The sequence below is a fragment of the Anopheles darlingi genome, chromosome 2 (assembly GCF_943734745.1).
Source record: "Anopheles darlingi chromosome 2, idAnoDarlMG_H_01, whole genome shotgun sequence".
Taxonomy (NCBI): Eukaryota; Metazoa; Arthropoda; class Insecta; order Diptera; family Culicidae; genus Anopheles; species Anopheles darlingi.
Genome location: NC_064874.1, coordinates 6,792,577 through 6,809,522, shown reverse-complemented (window position 1 = coordinate 6,809,522; position 16,946 = coordinate 6,792,577). Strand labels below are relative to the sequence as shown.

The following is a 16,946-nucleotide window of genomic DNA, read 5'->3' as shown; positions in this document are numbered from 1 at the left end:
GTGGAGCTGAACGTGCCAGTGATCCAAGGAAGCACGCATTCCGCCAAACGTTGATTCGGTGCTGCTCGCTGGCTCTCCGGCGACGCATTCACAACAGCGTCACAAGCAGAAGCGTTATCGCGACGATAAAGCAGTGACCGAGCAACACGTTCGAGGCCGGTGCACCGTTGGACCATTTCAGACCGGAGAAGTTGATATTGGGGACACTTTGCTCTGCAAAGATCGTAAAATTATAGCCATTAGTACACATGTACAAAGGCTTTGCTATTATAACAAACATAAAAGGCATCCATAGATACAGAGAGATTAAAGTAAAACATAATGCTACTTGGATTCTACTCACACAGAAAAACTTAACAAAAACGGCTAGCTGAACCGTTTCTATCGAAACGGAAAGGTATATTGATGCGTCTGGAGGTAGATAAGTTTGGATTCACAAAGGAAACCTTCACAGAGATACAGGAATAACCGATTCTGGGGGAAAAATCCGAAATAAAAAAGACAAAAAACAATTTGCAGGATAAATGATAATAACGAAAATAGTGAAAGGCTGCGTCCTATCGACTTACCGAACAGATTGACTCTGGCCTCAGCTTGGCCAACCTTGTTCGACGCTTTGCAGATGTAATCACCAAAATGTTCCGCTGCGACCGAGTGTATCTTCACCACCGACGTCGTCACATCGTCCGGCGATCCCGTCTGCGAGATGCTGTACGCACCGCCATTGTGCATCTGATTGCCATTGCGGTACCACGAGATCGACGGTGCCGGGAACGCTTGCACCACACATACCAGCTCGATATCGTAATCGATCGCTTGGGCTACCTTTGGCCGCGGTACGGAAATGACGGGCGCAAACTCCACCTCCAGAGTGATAGCCTTCGTGTCCGGTTTTCCGACACCGTTGTCGGCCAGGCAGTAGTAGGTGCCACGGTCCTCACGCCGCAATCCGTTCAGCCGCAGTTCGTTACCGGCAATTGTTTGGCCACCGATCGGCAGAATAGCACTGTACTCACGCTTCCAGGTGATGGTTGGGCGCGGATATCCTTCGGCCCGGCAAACCAACACCGCATCTTCACCCTCCGCCTTGGTGATGATGTTCGAGTGCTGATTCTCGAGCAGTATTGGCGGATGGCGAACCTGCAACTCCACCGTTTTGGTAATTTTGCTCGTACTGTTCACCTGGATCTGACACTCGTACAGTCCCGCATCGGTGTTCACTATATCGTGGATCTGCGTGAAGAGGATTTTGAGACAAACGATGAAAAGGTTCTTCACATTGCTTACCACAGAAACCTTACCTCAAGCACATAGTTGGCCGTATTGTTCTCCTTGGTGAAGTTGAGAAAGAAACGATCCTCGGTCACCGCCAGCTGCACACCGAGCGAGATAATGTTGCTCTCCTTCGTCCGATCCCGGTTGCTCTTCTGCCAACCGACGATGTAGTTCTTTACGTTGGCGATGGAGCAGTTGAGCGTCACACGATCCCCGGTGTCTTTGATCTGCTCCGGGCTGATAAACACGATGCTGGGGCTGGCCGTTTGCTGTGCGGAGCCTATCAAGGAGGTCAGAACCACAAAAATAGATTAAAAATCTGCACCACACTGAGGACGAGTGTATCTACTACCCATGTCCACCATGCTACCTCCCCATTCATAAGTAGACACAGCAGACGATGGTGATTACTCGGCTACTTACACAGTGTGAGGATGCCAAGCAGCGTAATTAAAGGGAAATTCAATCGAAACCACATCCTGCTGCCCGCTCTACTGCTGCTGAAGTATATGTTTCGCTGTTCGCTGAGCGTACGTGCGCGCGCCTGTGTGTGAGTGCGTATGCGGGTGGACGCGTGTTATCCTGTGTCCCCTACCCTTTGATGCTGGCGTTGCCGAAGAACCTGCTCCTGATGCTGCTGCTGGTGTCACTTACAGCCGTCGGCGTCCGCTCTGCTGCTCCTCGAAAAGATGAGTTTCAACGCGTCGTTGGCCGACTACACGACTGCTGGCTACGCCGTTTTCGTTTCGTTGGCTGAAATCGGCGAGCCGCTTGAATGAGATGAGCGATAAGGCAACAATCGACCCGACACACGACACGACACGGTATCAAACGGCGCACCGAGCGGCAACGAACCAGGAGTTGCAATCAGTAGAATGCGTGAACCAAGCCTCGAGGCCGCTCGAAAATAAAAAGAATCCACCGCAGCAAAAAAAAATCTCCTGACGAACAGAGCGCTTCAGCGGTGGCGAGGACGACTCCGTGATTCGATGCCGACTGCTCGAGGTTCGGGATGGAACTGGACACCCCCGCCAGGTTGAGGCCAACGCTGCCGCCGTCGCCGAGGTATATATTTTACGGCCGATGATGAGCCAGCCAGCCAGGCAAGCAGGGAGATGCTAATGGACACGGAGCAGGCAGCCGCACACGCACACACCCATCGCAAACGAAGGAAAAAGGATGCAGCGGAGGATGTGGCGGCGGATGCTGCGCCTGAGAGATGCTCCGAGAGACATAAGAGAGTGAAAGAGAGAGAGAGCACCAAGAGAGATAGAAAGATGGAAATGGTTGAAATCGGGGAATGCACAGAGATCGTGGTGTAACTATGGATACGAAGCCAGAACGAGAGGAGTTGGGATTTGTTTACTTGACTCTTGTTTTCCACTTTTTCGCCTTCTCTTCACGCTCTCTGTGCGTTGCCGACGAAGGAATGAATGAAAAGTAATAAGTTAACCCATTTCTAGCGTAATTAGCATATTTTAGATTCGAAAATCTCTTTTAATATCATTTAAATTCCAAATTATCTCATATGTGTACACACACACGCGCGCGCGTGCGAGCATACTTCGGAGAAGAGAGTGGAGGCTCGGCCGCTCATCATTCTTCTCAAGCCGACAAACACACCCTCCGCTTCATCGGTGCGATAATAAAAGGGAAAACTGAAAAACCTGTTCTGCCCGACACCTCTTCCGCTTCCCATCCCCAAGCTTCCAGAACCCTCCTAAATGCGGCTCTTTATCCTACATTAGAACCGTGCCGCCAAACTTCCTACTTCCTCCGCAACCACCCAACCCGCCGCTTCACGCTCCCGGCTTCCACGATGTTTTGGTGTTGGTGATGTAACCCGTGGCGGGAACCGGGATTCGTCCTTTTAATTCTCCACCCTCGATACACCGCAACAACACGTAACATTCCCGGCATTCTCGGCGGTGGCTGGAGCGAGTGAGCGAGAATGCAAGATGCATTTGTCCGCCGTCGGTAAAGGTGCCGAACGAGAGGGTAGACGCGCTCATGCAACATCGGACCAACCATTAGAGGAGAAGCCATACGAAGCCATGCACCAGCGCAAACGTGTATGGAGCGGAAAATGGAAAATGATTGAAAGAAATAAAGAAAACTCTAGGGAATCCGAGTTGAGGAGGGGGGAAGCTGCATTATGTTGACATCCGTGGCGTCTGGTGTGCCGTGTCTGGACCGGTGCGTGTGTCGTTACTACTAGCACGAACCGAGATTAGAGGCTTTGGCAGTACTTGAGACACGCCGTCTACATATATAGGTGCTTGCTCGATTGAGGCCCAGCGAACGCCAGACGATGTCTGGCGTTTACAGCTCTTTGCTTCATTAATTATTCCGATTGAAGGCGACAACTAGTACAAGCACTAGGACCGGCTATAAGAGCAGCATCAGACTGGGTACTGGGCTCATGCAATCGGGTCACCAATTCGATTTGTTTCCCCTTGGAATGATCGATGCGTTACCAACCAATGCGTTATAGTCCGTTACAGATGATCTCGCGTATTGTTCCATAAAGTGATATACTACTTCCACTCTCACTAATCTGCGCACATGTTTACTATCCCTAATCTTCGGCTCTGGAGGACGCACATTAAATGGGGAGGATTGCAATAAAAAATCAATCCCACGCCATAAATCAGTTCCGAGGAAAAGTGTCACGAAGAAGATGTCCGCGTAAAAAGCGCCTGCTGCTTGCTTCACTCTGCAGCACACACATGGCTCATGCAGCAGCAGCAGCAGCAGCAGCATAGGAGGATGTAAAGAGAATGGAGCGCGCCATCTTTGCTGGCGCCAGACCATCCGTTCCGGGGAAAGTGCGTTCTTTTCCTGAGATTCTCCACTTCCCGCTTGATGCTGTAACCTTCAAGCGACGCCAGGGCGCTCCATTTTCCATTCGTGCTAGCGAGCCAAAGCAACTGGAGCAACTGGACCGACTCTTTATGATGGCGAAGTGATAAATATAGTTTCATCGGCTCATAAAGCGATCGATGGTCGGGATGGGAAAGATGGACTCTGTTAACACCGCCGCCAATGGTGGTGTTTATGCTGATTAATTTCCATTTTCCAAAATGGCGTAAGACGTCGCAGTACGAAAGCACGTCGGGGTCGAGAAACAGCGACTTACATCATTCCGTTAACTACGTCGTCGAAAGACTGCAAATCATTCTCAAATACGTGGATCGTCTACAATCCCACTGCAAACCAATTAGTAATCCATTCTCCGGAGTCCGTTTTGGGGCGACGAGTGGCGATCGGTGCGAGCTACTACAGCGCTGTCACCGATAATGTTCTGTTTTCCATTTTCCACTCACATCACGCCACCGTTTGCTGGTGGCATGTTGTCATATCATCAGCTAATAGACGTGTCCGGGGCGAAACGGGAAAGGCCGGCTACTAATGCGAAAGGCCGCCCTCGTCCCCTTTCGACGTCCGCATGACCTTGGCCCACGATTGGCCGGGGTGATGGTGCTTACGCTCGTCGTACCATCCGGCAAGAATGTTTCCCACGGCGACGCGGAAAACTCGACCACCCCCGGACGCTCCCCGCACCGAACTCGACTCTGATGCTACCCGCTGATAGATGACGTGTGTGCGTGTGTGTGTGCATGAGAGGGTGTGTTGGGTGTCGTGCCTCGGATAGATCGCTCTACTCCATCCATCCATCCTTTCATCCAGTGGAGGGCAAAAATAGCGTTTCTTTCCATCTCAATCTAACCCTTCCTCTCCGGTCCGGTTTTGCCAAAACGTCGTCGTCGTCGTTCGTCGCTCAGTCATCGGCCAACAGCCATTCCGTTTGACTTATACGCACACACACACACACGCACGTGCATCAACGTTTTTCCCGGACGGCAAATAAACAGTGGCCACAATAGCAGGTCCCACTCCCACCGTCCCGTTTCCCGTTCGCGAAGAGGAAGATGTTGCTTCCGCTTCCGTCGACACTGCCGCACCGTCGTTGCGGCCCTGCGGCCACTCGTGACGTCATTGCCAGAACACCCCCCCATGAGTTTTCACTAGCTGCTGGTAGAGAGACAGACAACCAGACCGAGACAGAGAGAGAGAGAGCGTGAGTACGAAAAAGAGGATAGAGGAGCTACCGCCGAACCGAGGGGACAATGACGCCAACGATGGTTCGGTGGAAATCGGTTCCACACCCAACGCCAACGCAAACTAACCATGCGGCCGCGCACCGTTTTAATGTTTATTTGTTTTTGTAACAAACCATGTAAACGAGCAAGTTTACACCTGTTTTGGGGCCACTAAATGGGAACCATTTGGGTGACATTTTTGCACTACATTTGCCGGGTGACCTACTAGCCGGCTGCACAATGAGCTTTGACTGCCTTTTCAGCTGTTCTGTTTTGCGGTTTGTTATGGCGCGTAATCGTTTGCTAATAGTGGCTTCCGTGTGGACATTAGCAGACACTGGCGGTTACACACGCTTAACATAAACACGTGCGTAAAGCGAAAATTGAGCCAAGTTGGGCACAATAGATCATAGATCATCATTACCATAACAAAGTACTCCCTTCGCGAAACAGAAAAAAAGAGAAAAAAAACATTAAAAGAAGCCAATTCCTTCCCAGCAAATTAGAATTAGACATGGAATTTACTGATATTTCGATGCCAATTTCTTCTTCTATAGCTGAACGTCTGATTTTTATCGACTGATAAAATGTCAAAAACGAATGTTAGTACATATTGTGAACATTTTAAATTATTAAATGATTTGTAATAGCTACACTAACCGCATCTTTTCATTGTTTAGCGTAACAAAGTACCAACATTTTGAAACCTAAAGGCATTTATTACATTGTACAGTAATAGAAAGTATTCTTAAATTAGTGTTCTCTCCCAGAGCGACTTGATCCCCGTTTGGATCGAAGCTCCTAATTCATTACGGCCTACTGATCGAAGTGAGATGTTCGCTGTTTACATCTTTGATGCTGCTGCTATTTCTCCGCACGCGGCTGTAATCGTTCGTTACACAATCGCGGAGTAAACCCTCTCTCATCTTCCAATACACCCGGCATCCCGGCCCCACCAACCCGACCGCGAATGGCTCGAATTCTGATCGATGTAATGCACACAACTAACCAACCGACCAACCATCTGGTTTCTGGCCATGCACCGCACCCGTGTACAGGCCGCACCCTACCTCGCCCACCCGTTCACCCACGGATTCGTTTGGAAGCCGACGGCGCGCGGTGAAACCACCCGCGGACGCGGACGCAAACCGAAGCCGCGAACGCCCGAGAGAACCGAGCAAACCGGGGGTGCCACGGTTTGGCGCGGATTGCTCTGCTCAGTCTTCTATCAGAATTCGCTCCGTTCGGATCGCGGAAAGCGAACCCACCAGCGGGGTGTTCCGTGGCTTCCCATTTAGCCAATCGTTCCGATCGCAATTATCCCGTGCTGGTGCCGTGTCCTACGAGGGTGGCTTTTAATTACTCCGCGTGTGCGCGCGAGCGCGCTTGATCACACACACACTTACGTTCGCGATCGTGCCGTGCACTTTTGTGAGTGATTCGCGCGAAAAAAAAAACCTTGACATTGAAGGAACGCGCGGTGCAGCTGTGCCAAGTGCATCAGCATCTGTCTCGACCGGATCATCGCCACTGGCCCAGTGCAGCGTGTGATCGTTGTGCGTGTGTCGGTTTGGAATTTGGAATCGTAATTTGCTATGGTTGCCGCCAGTGGCCACGACGGTTCTAGATAGATAGAGTCCGAGTTGCGTTTTCTCGGTTGCGGTTCAGTTGCATTCTCTCTAAAGCGTCCGGAAAATTGTTATTCATCGACGCATAGCCGAGTGGAGAGCGGAGAGGATGCTGCAACGACAGCGAAGTAGTAGCCAACGGGACCAACATCGTCGACAGCTGGTGACGATGCTGAGATCGATACTAGGTAAGAGGAAGCAACGAACGGGGAAGGCGGAATGCATCCTTCGACAACGATCGCACCCGGTTTTCATTTAATTAAAACGCATTTTGTCGACCGCCCCGGACCCGGGATTGGAGTGCTTGGTTGGTGTACGATGACGCACAAAACCACGGTCGATGGTAGTTGCGGACGGAATTCCGATGATGATCTCCCGCTAAAGGCCTCGACGACGACGACGACGACTGGCACTGGGTGTGCGATTAAAGGAACGCCACATTCCATGTGTGACCGTGGCCTGTGTATCTGCGCGCATCTGTGATCGATGCTTATATCGTCAACTTGCCAATCGAACCGAATCGTCCGATTCGCTGCCATTCGGTAAGGGGAACGATCGCTAAGGCGTGGCAGCGATAAATTTTCCAAAAAACTGAACCCGAGTTCAAGCTTAGACGACTGATTTTATCCGTCCGGGGGGTTATTTTCGGATGGCGGCGTAGTTTTAGGCAGCCGGGCGTTTGAGTATCGAGTATTTCCTTCCTTCCGCTGCCGTCGTCGACGGTAAATTCAAGTGAGGAGCGAATGGGGGTTGTGGATCCAGAACCAAACCGGGGGCACACATTCTTCTGATCTGAAAACACATGCCCCTTCCAGGAGTTCGTGCGGTTCAAGTGCAAATCGTTTTTCATCTCCCGCAGAGTGTGTGTGTGTGTCTGTGTGTGCCTGTGGTTCTCACTGTCAGATGATAGCTCCAGACCTCTTAGCAGATGATTCTCCTGTTTTTTTAAGTGAAAAATGTTACCTAACATTACATTTTCTCTTTGAACATTCATTCAGAAATTATGCGTCAGTAGGCTTTTGTGCAAATTGTTCGATGATTGTTTCTGTACTCACTAATACACGATAATTATATTCTTGTAACTGCGAATTACTATGGTGACGTCATTTATTGCTTAGAGGAATTGCACGTTCGGAATTGTGCATGTGATAGCACGTTCATTCCTCGACCAGAACAGGAAATGCTGTTAATGATACTCTAGGAAAGGCACATTATTTTGCTTAGAAGGGCAAGAACAAGTATCTCGAAGTAAAGACACATTCACCCTTTAAGAATTAAGGACGTGTAGAATTAAGGACGATCGATGGGGTAAGATTTCGATTTCTTTTCGGTCCATATAATCGGCTAAAGCTCTCTGGTGTACAAATGAATCATTACAGTGTTATTTCAAGATCACCATTCTCGACCTCTTTTCAAGTTAAATTTCCATTTGATTAAAATGTCAAGCACAACCTAATCACACTTCTTAATTCAACACGTTTCATCGATTTTTGGTCGTATGATCGTAAAAAATTTGCCTATTTGAAACAATGCCCTTGACGATTGGTTTGTTGAGGGTTCTACCGAGTTTCTCCGTACTCATTTCAGAATGTCACACACTTTGGATTGCATAATTTTCAAAAATTCCTTTGTTTATCATTTCGTTGGTGCAAGGTAACTTAATACCGAAATTTTCGAACCAAAAACTCTTAAAGAAACTTAAAGGCAGTGCTACGTTTAAAGTGTAACTATTTCAACAGCATTAAACCTGTTCTTTTTTAACATTTTTGAAGCGATAAGAAAGTCTGTAAAACGAAACCAACGAACGAAAGATGTTCACTGAAAAGGAAACATTAAAACCGCCAGATTACGTGCTCTAGCACGATTGAGATTGAGCAAAATCAATTTAGACCACACCGTCTTATCACCAAATGGCACCAGCTGAAATGGAATCACAGCATATACGGTGTTGTCATTAGACATATTTGCCATCTCCAACACACACACACACACATACGCATGCTCGTTAGTGCCCACGATCGATTGGAATCGATTTTTGGACAGAACATGATTTTCCAAAACGATTCGAGAACACTCCAACTCGGTCGGTCGAATCGGACGTTAAAAGTGTATCTACAAAACAACCGGAAGTCGCTGACAGGGCAACCCGCACGTACGTCCTAAGTTCGACTACCTTAAAAGCGAAACGCGACCTCCACTAGTAATCCGGCATGTAGGCGTCAAGAGAGTCAAACATCGAGATGAAACGCTCGCAGTTGTTGGCTCTTGATGTGGTTAGCGGAACACACATACACTCCCGATCCAATCTTGATTGCTTTGAAAACTTTGAGCATTAATTGGCTGCCGCATATTCGAGGGCGCGATGGCGCCCAGCGGTGTCTATCTGTCGATCATCGCCGATCAGATGCCAAATCGAGAAGAGGAAGACCTTCCTGCGCAGTTTCATCGGTTGGATGCGCGAGTACCACTCGTTGGTTCGCCAGAAGAAGAAGCTGGAGCATTATCTTCCAGTAAACACACATATTACCCAGCAAAGTACCCGGAGCTGTTATGTGTTGGTTGATCGAACGTATGAGAATCACGCAGCTGGAGCACAACCATAAATTGTTAGGCCATGTCCAGGGATCTGGCTAGTACCGAAGACCAGCACTCGTTGGTTAAAAAGGGAACTTGAACTTGAAAATGGGCGGCACGGTTTAAGCGAACTTCACGTCCAGCATCCTCCACACACAGCGAGAGCACGCACCAAATCGGGCGTTCGAAGTCGCATTCATTTGAGATCCCACACTCGGACAAGTTTGATAGGCGCGTTGGTGACGGTTGGCGATGCGAATGGAACGATTGGTTAACCTCAAAGTAACTAGGGCAGTCCCTGTGATACTACTTCCTCGGCCATGGTCGGTATCGATGTCGTAATCTGGGAGGCAGTTGTGTCCTTGGGCGCCACTATCGCGATCAAATATCCATCAAATTAACGGCCGTTTCCGGTCGAGGTGTGGTGGGCGCATCCTTGGACAAATGGGCCTTCGGGATGTGTGTGTGGGTTTGGAGTTTCTCTTTGGATAATTTCCCAGCCCTTACACTATCACTCACAGTAACTGGATAAGCAGGACTTTCCTCGAAAGATAACGAACGAGAGAGAGAAAGAGAGAGAGAGAGAGAGAGAGAGAGAGAGAGAGAGAGAGAGAGAGAGAGAGAGAGAGAGTGGCCTCCCTTCCGTCTCTTATCCTCCAAGTGAAGATCAATAAATTTCATCGTCTACTAGCAGCAGCCCGATTGCGTCCGGAAGCGTCCTGTTGCCTGGACGTTCCTTGGTTTGGAGTTCAAAAAACCAGACCCCTCCTAGCTGACTGCTACACGGGCAAACAAGGGCAAACGACAACAAACAAGCCGGATGGTGGGACGAAGCGATCCATGCACAAATACGCCAGCCAGCCAACCAGCACCAGCGTTACCAACAAGCATCGACTTCTAATAGATGACGCCAAGACGAGGAGTTCGTCCACCGCCATATCCGTATCGCGCTTCTATCTCTCTCGCTCTCCCTTACTCTCTCACACTCGTGGTTTTCCTTCTTTTCTTTTTTTTTTGTTGGGGGGGGGGGGCAGCTACGCCACCCACTCGGCAGCGCGACGCTCGGTATGGGATTTTATGGGACCAGAATCTCTGGCGCCATGCCAGTGTCGGAGTCGATCCGCGGTGGCGCGGTGTGGCATGGAATGGGAATGGGAATGGGATGGTTGGCATCAAAGATGAGCTGGGCAGAACCGCGATTCTCACACCCACGCTGCCCGCTGCTGGCATCCTGGCTGGTACGATTAAAGGCCACAACACAAATTCAATTAAATGTCAAATCCACCGTTGACCGAGCAATCCGAGTAATCGTTGAGGTTACCGAGCAACGTGGATATTCTCGGATGACCAACGGTTCCATGACCTCGCAGATGTGGCGCATGATATCACTTGCTAGTCACAGAGCACTCTTCTGGGCTTTGCTCCAATTAATGGGCCACTTCACTGTGTGTAGTGGGTGTGGTGATGCGCGCATCTTCATCATCGGTTAGTTCCGGTGAAGCCAGTAGATTGGCATTACGCTCGGTAGGGCGCGAACGATGCCTATCGCTCAATCGATGCTGTATATAAATTTCCTTGACCTTTCCACGGTGACAGCAAGCGATGGGGCGGTTACGGTGATTATCTTCTTCAGCTGGCAATGGAGTTCTATGGTGAGGTGTTAATCGTTTATAAACCAACGTGCAAATGACATTAATTAATGTTGGTTGGTGATAATTTGTTTCATCTCGAGTGCCTAGACCAGCATCGCGATTTTCTAATCCTCGCGGCATAAAAACAATTGAATCGCACGCACAAAACAATTAATTTACTAACTTGAATGATACCAACACACCATTAATCAGGTTTTGATCAACGATAGTCCCGATATGCTTTATCGATCGATCAGTGCTGCTGGACGTGTGGCGGTGTTCTAGGTGTTGCTTGTGTAAACATGGAACACCATTTATCGTTTCACGATCGTAGATTTCGGAATCGAATTTTTCGAACGCAATATCCAAGAGTGTATCGTGATCGTCGATACGTTTTTTTAATGTAAAAAATAAACAAACGGTGGCTGCATTCCAGTAAGGTTCCGCCAGCCGATGAGAGCAGGAGTGAAAGCAGATGAGGCCAGCTGCAGCATGAGAATAACAGAAGTCGACTGCTGGCTTCGTAACATAATGTAGAGGGCGTTGGTTTTACTAGCTTGAGATTGATACGATAAAGATAAGGAAAAACTGTAATTCGATACCGAAGAATGTCAAACCTTCTTTACATTTCTGTCTATTGGGGCATGGCAACTCCTCGCGTTTAGCGTAAATCTTTTAGCGCCTGAACAACGATTCTAAAATGTGTTTGGCGAACTTAAAAATTATTCTTTGTCCATTCCTCGATCAATATCAGTGTGGCTAAATGGTTACGTTAATCAACTCCATGCTAAACATAGAGCGAAGGCACTCCTTAAGCGGGGAACGAATCACAGTAAGATCCACTAAAATGGAATATACATTATGTCATCTGTGTTTCGTCAACTTTTGTTTCTGACAAGTTGGCACAACTAAACTTAGACCACAATGTTCAAGATGCCGTCAGGACAAACATTCTGAAGAATTTATTTGATTTATTGCTTGCGTTTACAATTAACTAATCAACTCACGGGCCATATTTAGCTACAACCAAAACAAATACACTTGTTTTCGCACCGATTAGGATATGGCCACTTGGCCAGGAATAACGAAAACGTTTGCACAAAGAACAGTCCGTGTGACTCTCAACCCTCGACGGCGATGATGATCTGTCTTCAAGGTGATTATCATTTCCGATCGGTCTATACTTAACGACATAGCGAAGCATAGCCCCAGGCCGCCCGTTGGTGTTTACTAACTTTATGGCCCAGTCTGGAAGAGACGTTCGATGGTCGTGCGACCACCAAGCCACCCACAAATCATCATTCTTCGATCCTCCCCGATCATTAGCTCGTTAATAACGAAATTAGTTTACAATCCATTCCAATCCGGCCGACACGAAAGCCGCAAGAAATATGAACCAGCTCCATCACATTTTCCACGTTTCTTCCCGCGACCACGCTTTAGGCGAGCTTCGTCCTGCGCTGCCCTCTTTCTCTTGCATAAATCATGTTTGCGGTTGTTGGCTACGATAGAGGGGCTTCGATGGAGTAATAGTTCACTGGCTGGATGCCTGGCCGGCTAGTTGACGGCTAAATGGCACACCTTCTCGCTCGTCATATGATACGAGGTGTGGAGCCTTCACATCATCCAATCCATCACCATCACTCCTCGGATCCCTCGGGCGCATAATCTGACGCATAGCGGGTAATGTCGGTTCTAACCACGTCATGTCACGTCATGGTATGGCCTCCTTCGACCTATCGTGCACCGAAACCTGTGCTAATGTGTTTAGAATGATTGACCACTAGAACTAGCCTTTGCTAGTCGATTCCGGGGTCTCTAAAAGCCCCGCTGTGCCGAGGCGAAGTCATTGTTGGGCCAAAGGAAATACCAATAAACACCACATGGCGGTCGGTCGGTGATTATCGGATGCTTTCGACACGTGTGAACGACCCATAGACCACATTCCGGCACCAAGGTGCTGATGGATGATGGAAGCAAAGAGAAAGGAAGGAAGTGACGCAGCTGCACGCTGCGTTGCATGATGCGGCGGTCGGCGTCTGTTTTGTTGCATAACCCCCGGGAACAGGCTGCGCATTGAGGGGAGGTGGGAGTGCTCTACATACACAACTGTTTACCTCTTTGTCTTGATCCGTCCGTTCTTCGCTTCTCACTCACCGGCAGTTGCGGTCATCGTGTTGGCATCGATCGAGCGAACGGCTGCCAACGACGAGTTCAATGGGATCCGGCGTGCCAAATGTCAGCTAAGTCGGGATCGTACACAGGTGAGTCACCAGTGCAGCTCTCTGCGGTCCCTACGACGTCATTCTATTTCCGCTCATCCGTTCTTTTTCACCAACAGATCTTCGAAGGCATGGACAATGTGTTGATGAAGCGACTGCAGGCGCTACGAACGGAGATGCGTACTCGCACATCGACGCAAACGGCCGAACTGGATGCGTATCTGGTTCCGTCTTACGATGAACATCAATCGACGTACCTGATGGAGTCGGACCAGCGGGTTCGCTTCCTGACCGGCTTTACCGGTACCGAGGGTACGGCCGTTGTGCTCCTCCGTTCGGCCGCCTTCTGGGTGAACGAGCGTGACCTGGAGCAGGCCGATCAGGAGCTAAACTGCGCCTGGCGATTGTTCCGGCACGGTGAGCGACCCTCAATGGCCGAGTATTTGATATCGGAACTGACTCCGGAAGCACTGGTCGGTGTCGATCCGCAGCTCTATCCGCACACCATGTGGAAACACCTCGAGGCCGATCTGAGCGCGGACTTTATTCGGTTGGTGCGTGTCCAGCGTAATCTGGTCGATTTGGTGTGGGGCACGAAGCGGCCCGCCCCAAAATCGAACGCTATTCGGGTGCATCCGGTGCGGTTCGCGGGGGAAAGGTGGGATAGTAAGGTGGCTCGGTTGCGCTCGAACTTGACGGCGCTGCGCTGCGATGGTATGATCGTAACGTCACTCACCGAGATTGCGTATCTGCTGAATGTGCGCGGTAGCGATATATCGCATGTGCCCGTCTTTAAGGCGTACCTCCTGGTGACTCATCGGGAACTGCTGCTATACACCAACACGAGCCGGGAGACGCTGAATTTGAAGAACCATCTGAAGACGCACTCGTGCCATAATGAGAACTGTGTGCAGGTGCGCGAGTACGGAGATGTGTGGAGGGATCTGCGGACTATGGCTCAACATTGGCATCGGTTGCTGGTGCCAAGTGGTATCGTCTTTGATACTGGCGCTTCGGAGGCGATTTATTCAATTATACCGCGCAACATTGTCTTCGAGCGAGCGTCACCGATCATCTTCATGCGGGCGCAGAAGAACGAGGGCGAGAAGCAGGGTATGCGCCGGTCGCACATTCGCGATGGTGTGGCCACGTGTGAGGTGCTCAGTCGGTTGGAGGATCGGGTAAGTGCTCGTGGAGTTTCCTTGCAAGTAATAACCATCTACTGTAATCGCTAAACGGCTAGCTGATTGACACATTCGGAACGGCTGATAATTAGTAGCAGCTGATGTTGACGCGAGAATGAGTTGCATAAATCTAGTCTACGGTATCTAGTGCTTCCCTTTTTGAGTTTCAAACGAATCTTCGCTAAGGATAGGATCATCGCTAAGAATGCATAAATATCTTTGCTTATTCTCGTAAATAAGATAACTTTCCCAAAACCGAAGATCGCGTTATCGAAATAATTACGTGTCGCTTAGACAGCTTAGATAGATCTTCAAGATGTAGTGTCCATGTTCTTCCATGGTCCATATCTGAGAAAGTGTACTAGTAACAGCTCCGTTGCATGCTTATCACTTCACAGTTCATCGCTGGCGACCACTTAACGGAACTGTGGCTAGTCCGGGAGATCGATCACGCTCGGAAGATCCAGAACAATTCGGAAGGCATTGCGTTTCCGACCATCGTTGCCTTTGGGAAGCACTCAGCTCTGCCCAATTACATCCCGACGAACCGCACCAACATCGAGATCACCGAGCACGGTACATTGCTGATCGATTCCGGGGGTCAGTACGAGGACGGAACGACGGATGTTTCCCGCACGTTACACCTCGGTGATCCATCACCCGACCAGATCCGAGCCTACACGAACGTACTAAGCGGTATGATCCGGCTGTCAATGCAAACGTTCCCCGAGAACCTGAAACCGGCAGATCTGGATGCGCTGGCCCGCGGTCCAATTTGGGGTTCGATGTATGACTATCCGCACGGAACGGGACATGGTATCGGGTACTATTCGGCAGTTCGTGAGTGTAAGTATCGGAATAACTAGGTTTGATTGCATTGCGTACCTTGTTATGAATGTCTCTTCTTTCTCGCAGCTCCCATTAGCATCTCGTACACGACGAAGCATCGGTTCACCTTCAAAGAGGGATACTTTTTCTCAAACGGTTAGTAAACCCATCGCGGGGTTTTTTTTATCTCCTAAGCTTCATTGCTTGTCTCTGCTTTGCTTTCACAGAACCTGGATACTATAAAACGGGAGAATTCGGAGTCCGATTGGAGAATGTGCTGGAGGTCATAGATACGGGAAAGATTCATCCGACCGGTCACAAGTTCCTCGCCTTCCACGACGTAACGCTGGTGCCGTTTGAACCGAAGCTCATCGATCGTCGATTGCTTAGCGTGCCAGAGGTAAGCCTTGAAGAACATCAACTAACACGGAGCACAGGACTACAGCTACAGACTGTGTGTGTTTACTCCGCAGAAAAAGTGGCTTAATGAGTACAACGCCCGCATCCGGCAGCAGGTTGGCGAAGAGCTGAAGCGCAAGCACAAGATGGATGCCTTCTACTGGATGATGAACAAAACACGCTACGTACCGGAGTACATTAGCGAATCGGACTATAATGGTAGAGCCGTAAGCATGGGCAATCCGTGTGCCATACTGCAACTAATATTACCGATCGTGGTGCTGCTTACAAAGTACGCTATCGCACTGTTTTAAACTCGCTTGTCGCGATCGTCTTCGAGGGTTCCAGAAGTGCCAGATGTCCAATGTCGCCAACTGACAAACCAACCAACCAACCAACCTACCAACCAAACACCGGCCTGTTCCATGTTGGAAGGGACTACACTAAGCAAAACCATTACCATGTTAACCACGTCCTAGGGAGGTTCCCCTGTCCTTCCCCACGTTGATGTCTGCCACGTTGTTCGCTGTGTTAGAGCTTGAAGCTGTAATGCACAATGCACATTATACAACCACATCTCGGTCGCCTATCGGTATGCTATCGAGAATCGAATTACTCATCCGCACAACGGTGAAAGAAGCGCTGTTCAGTGTTAAAATGGCAATAATAATTGTTAGATGTATTTGAGTGAATGGGTGACTAGAAATACCAAGCCGCCACTCGAAAACCAGAAATCGAAACGATGAACAATATTTACAACTCATCCATGTTGTGTCCACCAGCTGGACTATGTAGGAGGTAGCAGGTGTTTCGCTTTGTGAGAAAAGCGATTCTAACGGAAGGTCGGAAGTGAAAAGGTGATATTTTTTATTTATTCTTTGTTTCAACAATCAGGTTCCGATGATGCTATACAGTAGAGAGTAGATTATCGACATAATAATGCAATAAACTAGTCTACAATACTATTTCATCGTGGTTCTTTTGTTTTTGGCGTACAGTTGCTCAATAAAAGACTTGCTTTCCATGACTAGTCTTTTGGGAATATCGAGAATATTGAACGGTCGACCACGTGGGGGCAACGGTTATTCAAATTTCGATGATG

General features: G+C 49.1%; 2 protein-coding genes across 2 annotated transcripts; one reads left to right on the top strand and one right to left on the bottom strand.

Annotated features, from left to right (window-relative positions):
• Positions 1–353: 353 nt before the first annotated feature.
• Positions 354–1,894, bottom strand: LOC125951190 (lachesin-like). Its single transcript, XM_049679851.1, has 4 exons — positions 1,699–1,894; positions 1,302–1,555; positions 570–1,233; positions 354–474 (listed from the first exon to the last, which is right to left on the bottom strand). Exons 1-4 carry the CDS (start codon positions 1,751–1,753, stop codon positions 449–451), a joined length of 999 nt encoding a protein of 332 aa, XP_049535808.1. The 5' UTR covers positions 1,754–1,894; the 3' UTR covers positions 354–448.
• A 4,718-nt stretch (positions 1,895–6,612) lies between these two features.
• On the top strand, positions 6,613–16,809 carry LOC125951125 (xaa-Pro aminopeptidase ApepP). Its single transcript, XM_049679727.1, has 7 exons — positions 6,613–7,194; positions 13,375–13,475; positions 13,553–14,614; positions 15,016–15,463; positions 15,533–15,601; positions 15,673–15,845; positions 15,919–16,809. Exons 1-7 carry the CDS (start codon positions 7,116–7,118, stop codon positions 16,156–16,158), a joined length of 2,172 nt encoding a protein of 723 aa, XP_049535684.1. The 5' UTR covers positions 6,613–7,115; the 3' UTR covers positions 16,159–16,809.
• Positions 16,810–16,946: the final 137 nt, after the last annotated feature.

What these genes read in the sequence shown, in the direction of transcription:
- LOC125951190 (XM_049679851.1), bottom strand. Translation starts at nt 1,753, where the DNA reads ATGTGGTTTCGATTGAATTTCCCTTTAATTACGCTGCTTGGCATCCTC. An exon ending in GCTTGGCATCCTCACACTGT is followed by an intron (nt 1,556 to 1,698) that starts GTAAGTAGCCGA and finishes CCTCCTTGATAG; the next exon opens with GCTCCGCACAGCAAACGGCC. An exon ending in GGCCAGAGTCAATCTGTTCG is followed by an intron (nt 475 to 569) that starts GTAAGTCGATAG and finishes TTTTTCCCCCAG; the next exon opens with AATCGGTTATTCCTGTATCT.
- LOC125951125 (XM_049679727.1), top strand. Translation starts at nt 7,116, where the DNA reads ATGCTGCAACGACAGCGAAGTAGTAGCCAACGGGACCAACATCGTCGA. An exon ending in GATGCTGAGATCGATACTAG is followed by an intron (nt 7,195 to 13,374) that starts GTAAGAGGAAGC and finishes ACTCACCGGCAG; the next exon opens with TTGCGGTCATCGTGTTGGCA. An exon ending in GGGATACTTTTTCTCAAACG is followed by an intron (nt 15,602 to 15,672) that starts GTTAGTAAACCC and finishes TTGCTTTCACAG; the next exon opens with AACCTGGATACTATAAAACG.